The sequence below is a fragment of the Rosa rugosa genome, chromosome 3 (assembly GCF_958449725.1).
Source record: "Rosa rugosa chromosome 3, drRosRugo1.1, whole genome shotgun sequence".
NCBI classification, from domain to species: Eukaryota; Viridiplantae; Streptophyta; class Magnoliopsida; order Rosales; family Rosaceae; genus Rosa; species Rosa rugosa.
The window spans coordinates 13,976,343-13,982,052 of NC_084822.1; the positions used below are offsets into that span (position 1 = coordinate 13,976,343).

The 5,710-nt window shown below is 36.7% G+C and overlaps 1 protein-coding gene across 4 annotated transcripts; it reads right to left on the minus strand.

The window, feature by feature from the left end:
- Positions 1–328: 328 nt before the first annotated feature.
- Positions 329–4,931, minus strand: LOC133738299 (uncharacterized). Of its 4 annotated transcripts, none has more exons than XM_062165812.1 (12): positions 4,701–4,931; positions 4,440–4,595; positions 4,183–4,255; positions 3,899–3,976; positions 3,688–3,777; positions 3,075–3,512; positions 2,546–2,949; positions 2,048–2,147; positions 1,888–1,947; positions 1,725–1,811; positions 1,493–1,621; positions 329–997 (listed from the first exon to the last, which is right to left on the minus strand). In XM_062165812.1, the coding sequence occupies exons 2-12, from the start codon at positions 4,490–4,492 to the stop codon at positions 695–697; spliced, it is 1,815 nt and encodes a 604-aa protein (XP_062021796.1). In that variant the 5' UTR covers positions 4,493–4,595; positions 4,701–4,931; the 3' UTR covers positions 329–694. The 4 variants fall into 4 exon arrangements, with proteins under 4 accessions (XP_062021796.1, XP_062021795.1, XP_062021794.1 ...); XM_062165811.1 differs by having other exon boundaries at positions 3,688–3,804; positions 4,440–4,590; positions 4,701–4,930; XM_062165810.1 differs by having other exon boundaries at positions 3,688–3,804; positions 4,701–4,930.
- Between the last annotated feature and the right edge of the window lie 779 nt (positions 4,932–5,710).

The window sequence follows — 5,710 nt, forward strand, 5'->3', positions numbered from 1 at the left end:
ATGGGGTAAATAGACAAAAACCCAAACTTTATTAATGAATGAAAATATTACAATGCATTGTAATGATCGGTTTTGGCCTCCCCCATGACACAAAATCATGGAATCGGTTTTAGTCTACCAAAGCATGGAATCGATTTACTTTTGCATTAATTTACTATATACAAACTCTCAAAGAGCAATGCCACAATTTTCCATTTTTCAAACATGATGATTTATCAAAGATGGTCAAACAACTCCCGATTTAGTAGTTTTTGCAGAGATAATCTTTCAAAGATGTTATAGAAAATGAACGATTACAATTTGAGTTAAAACTTGTGACAGGTTGATATAAAAAAAATTGCTCGCTTATCTCAATTACAGCTCCCCAAGCTTCTATTTTCATTTGGTTCTTACATACAAAACCTACTGCAAAATGTTGGAAAAAGAGCAGGCAAAAATCAGGATCACCACCATCACACTCCAACAAGACCGGTGATCAAACAAGCTCAAGCTCACGAGTACAATACTTCACACCTTTTTTTTTTTCTTTTTTACCTCTCTTCTAATAAGTCCTTTTCATTTCAAGCACATAAATAACTCAAGCTCAACAAGCTTGAGCACCTTTGATCATCACTCTGCTGATAGACGAGTGTGTATCTCTTGAGAAGTTGTGATTCATTTCCATTCTGAACTCTTCACTCAACAATGTAGGAGATCACCAAGCTACTTCTTTTGGGATAAGATAGCGGAAAGTAAAGTTGTGAGGAATCCAATCAATTGCCTTCCATATTCTTCTCTGTTGGCACTGGTGATTACTTTTTCTTTCAGAGTTAGGCAGTAAATGCTCAATCATCTCTACCAAACCGGCAGAGCATAATCCTGAGTCCTTTGCAAATGACTCCACAATCTTTGGAAGAAGGATTTTCTGTTCCTTGTGCAGAAGGAAGGTTGATTGGATGTACTCCTCTTTTGCAGTTTCCAGCTCCTCAAACACTCTCTTTGATGTGTACATACGTACCTAAACAATAGAAGTAAATGAGATTGATCCTAGAAAAATACTTGATAAATCAAACTGGCAGGCCTGCTTGAGTTCTTCCTAATGTACTATTAGTTGAAAGGGGGGGTATATTCAGGCCTGCAGCTTGGACCCCATTTATCAAGTAGTTGGCTCACTTGGACAATCTATTTGGCATCACAGCATCAGCTATTACTCAGACTCGTACGAATTCATATATAATGTAGTGTCTAAAACCCAAGTCAAATTACTCGATATATGTCAATGTAATATGATTCTTTAATTAACTCAGTCCCAAGGAGCGTTGTATCTAAAACCTAGTTGGTTATGTTAAATTGAGTAAAAGTGTTTTTTTTTTTTAATCAAGTGTTTGTTAGCTAAAACAATAGTTATGTACTCTGGACAAGCTCTAATGTACTTTTTGGCATGTAAAATGAGGTTATGCTTTAGAAGAATAACATATTCTACAATGGATATAGTAAGGGCAGAGGTGTCTACCGCAGGATCGGAATAGCTTCCTGAGCAGAGTGCAAAATGCAAGAGAGGTTCGGGTTGCTCAATTGCATACGATTTGCGTGCATCTCCAGCCTTGAACTTTGTTTTCATGGTAAACAACAGCCGCAGCCACTAAAGGGAAATAAGCATGTGCTATCAAGTTTTTGGGTCTACATGGTATGTAACAGAGGAAAATCATTGTTTATAAACTAGTTCTCTCAGAAAGTGAGCTTACTTGTCCAGGACGAGGCAATCTGCACCCCAAAATGGACCTCTGTATCATGTCTACACTTATGGTGTGACCTCCCACATTATATGCAGACTGCAGAAAGCACAAGCTTGTAATCAAAGTTCTACACCATGTTCTATTACAAATTTAGTAGAAAAAGTCGAAGTACCTTGAGTGGCAATGAAACTCTTTTTGAATAATTTTGTGGAATCCCATATGTTAAAAATGTCTGAAATAAAAACAACACAAACGTTAGATGCATAAAAAGTAACAAAATCAGAATATAAGTATCAAATTATTAGAGTGTGTACAGAGTTGAAGAACCATACATGCATAACGAGTGCATTGTGCACGTTAATCCAAAAGGCTAACTTCTCTTCATGTTTCATCTTTCTGAGATCCACTCCTTCCAACTGATAAACAAGTGAGCTGCCATGACATGGTTTTCAAGTTATACAAGTTTTACAAGAAGGTTTTTATGATGCCAAAAGTATTTTCATTATCCCAGCTCATACACCAATTTCCAAACAAAAACCCTTATATCCATTGTCATGCTTGTCAAATTATTCAATCATGCAAAGGTGTTGTACAATCTCATGAAAAGTTTAAAGATATCCACAATTCTGACACTCATCTCAAAAAAGATTTCAGACTATAGACAGATATCTAGCAGCAGAATTAGTGACAAACTTTTTTTAATAGATATATTGAATACTCTCAGCCAGCAGTTGAGGAAAATAGAAAAAGGAAATTCATTCAAGATTGAAAGATAGCATGATGCTAAACAATCAAGGATCTACCATCTCCATATAATAGAATTGGCATACCTAAATTTCTTTAGTGTGTGTTCAACATCTCTTAACTTCTCCGTATCCTCACTGATGCACTGTACCTTTAGCATTCTACAGTAAGGTCCACTCAATTCTTCTGATCCTTCAAAGTGGATAGGCTTTTCAGATTGTGAATTGAAAAACGGAATTTTCGTGCGCCGGGAACTCCACTTTTCACTTTCAGCCTGTGACGAAAAGTCATGCATTGGTGCTGAGAATGTGATTGGAGAGCAAGTGTAACCGTTATTGATAATAGGCGGGTCAGCAAGTTCACAATATATTGCTGAAATGCACTTGATCATTTCTTCAGAAAGGCAGTTTGGTGTTTCTGGAACATGATCAGAGAAATAACTTCCAAGATGTTCTTCTGCATATAAATTTGAAGTTGCAAACTGCGCTTGCTGAAGAGACAACATAGAAGCCACAAGTTAGAGAAGCCTATAAATTTCTAAAGTAACCTAACCAGACTAAGGACAAATATAAGAAACTAACTGCCATTTAAGATATTTTTTTCATATCAAGTTACCTCTAGCATTGAGAAAGGTAAGGAGTGGTATGAATCTCCATTTTTAGTTTGACATTTTGTTCGAGGAGAAGTTTTCGGTGAACAAGTTGAACGCTGAGACAGGGAGGAATAGCAACGATGAATGCTCAAATCTAACAGTTTTTCTGGTTCCCATATGCCGTTGCATTCCTTGAATGGTTTGCCAGATGTACTCCGAGGCAATGTAAGATCATCAGCGTAGGTGATTATTTTGTTACTTTCTGGTGTAACATCTTGTCCAGAAACTTCTTTATAACTTCCTTTATGTGTGACTGAAGAAGAACTCTGTCTTTCGGCCACAGTCAATTCAGATGGTATGAGTTGATCAAACGTTTTCCTGTATAAGGATAGAAGATGGCGCTCCAAAAAGACAACTTCTAGTTCTAAAACTGTAATGTCCTTTATTAGGTCCTTGGCAGACTGAGGTCAAGGAAAAGGAATGCCAATGGTTAGCATAAGAAGAATCACTGAGTTAAAAATGTGCCAAAAAACTAAAGTAACAAACAACATTCAAAGCTTCAAACCACATCAGTGTCCAAAATTGATTGTCTTGAAATAGGACGCCAATGTTGCATTAGAGAACATAAGAGACTACCTCTGGGAGTGAGTCTTCGATCGTAGCATCGTATGATAGGTGCTGATAACTTAAAGCCTTCTCTAAAGCATGACGTGCCACAAGTTGGTCCTGCAATTGTTTTTGAAGCTGTAAAATCTGTAAAAGGGAGACAGATACTACTGTAAATTCTTGGTTGTACAGCTGCAATGAAGCACCTCTGATCATATCTTTAGACTAATTGTTTTTGTACCTCCTGATTTAAGGAACCTTGAACATCAGAACAATTGGGTTGCTCTTCGACACAGCTGTTTGGTCTTCCCATTTCTCTCTATTAAAGAACAAGAATACTTGTAATTGTAGAGACTTCACTGGACCACAGTTTCAAATAAGCAGGAATGCAATTGACACCATAATAAGAGAGGATTCTAAGAGAAAGCCCTTCATCAAAGTGTTTCAAATTCACAAAGCAAGAATGATAAAAATAAAAAAAATAAAAACAAAAACAAAAATAGAGAAGTAAAAGCAAATTCTTACATTTCCAAGTCTGTAAGGAGCTAAGATGATGCTATTCAATTTATCCTTCCCAACCTTTCTTTTCACCGGGTCACTGTCAGTAAAGGACAACAGAACTCATTTCAGTAAGGAAAGAAGCATAAAACCATATTCATTTAAATTGAGAAATGTTCTTCACAGGATCACCAATGGAAGCTCAGATTCTCACTCCTGGCAAAACCCAACTCGAATTTACCAAACATGAAGAAGGAAAAAAACCCAGTAAAGCTGTGAAGTACCTATTGGAGCGTTTGTGTTTTGAAACTCCCTCCATGAACTTGAATGGCTTCATGCATAATAATAGAACCAAACTAGGCTTCACAACACAGCCAAATGAGTCACAGAAACGGCATTAATTGCAGAAGCCTTACAAGCTTCAGATATTGACAACTGCCCTGAGCAGGAGGAGAAGCCAACAACCCAACATCAGAGAAACATTCCAAAAACACATTAAATGCAAGACATAGATAACACAATGAGGCCAGAGTGAGACTACTCACCAAGATGGGTTTATGGAAACGGTGAACCAAACCTAGCTGCTCAGGAAAACCAAAGATATTTCTAGCTATATCTCTTTCATATCTCAGAAGAGGATTCAGTAATTGACTTTCTAGCTATGGAGGATCTAGTTACATACAATAGTCTCTTTGGCTTTTATATATAGAATATTGTGCTCTAAAGGTTTTACCCAATTCTTTGACTAGTCGGCTGTCTTAGAAAGCTACGCCACCTTTGAAGCTTTTGCAATGGTGTGCCTTTTGCATTGCATTAAAAGAAGCAAATCAGTGTCCTTTGATTGAAGCTGATGTGCAAAAATTAAATATCATCTGCATTTAAATAGGAACAAATTGTACAAAAAAAAAAAAAAAATTAAGAAAGTCAATTCTATATGCAAAGATAGTGACCGGAACAGTATTATTAAAAAACTCATGGTACAGAAACATATTGGTACATCAATGATAGACTAACTTTCTACAAGAGTAAATCAGCTCTATGAGGCAGTAACCAGCTAGAAATCAATGAAGCCAATGTACTTGATGTACTCTGATATATAGTAATTTACTACCCCCGAGTAATATGTTATCAATTATTCAACTGTATATTGAGACATAATTTCAAACACACTATACTACTCGTGCACAAATTTTAACTGTGGAAATGACTGGTTCACTAGGGCCAAAATTTGTGAGCGGGTTACCTACCCAAAAGAAAATTGTTTCTACCAAATTCATTCCAAAAAAGAAAGTCGTATAGTCTTTTTCAAGAAGTACCCAACAACCCACAGTCATATATAACTCCAGAAAATTCAATCGTACAAGTAAAGTCTTGTTGTGCACACATGTGACAAGTATATAAAGATTTGTTAAACCTTTGTTTAAAGCTGTGGCGCACACAAAGTCGTGAGGTGTCCAGCTAAATTGAGGAGGTCGGACCGTCGGAGAACTTAAAGTGTCCATAAGCTAAAAGGGAGGAGCACTTGGATAAACAAAGCACAAAAGATAGTAACCTC

Coding starts and splice junctions, on each gene's coding strand:
- LOC133738299 (XM_062165811.1), bottom strand. CDS start 4,492: ATGAAGCCATTCAAGTTCATGGAGGGAGTTTCAAAACACAAACGCTCC. Junction 3,513..3,687: donor TCGAAGACTCACTCCCAGAG/GTAGTCTCTTAT, acceptor CCTTGACCTCAG/TCTGCCAAGGACCTAATAAA. Junction 2,148..2,545: donor CACACACTAAAGAAATTTAG/GTATGCCAATTC, acceptor ATGTCATGGCAG/CTCACTTGTTTATCAGTTGG.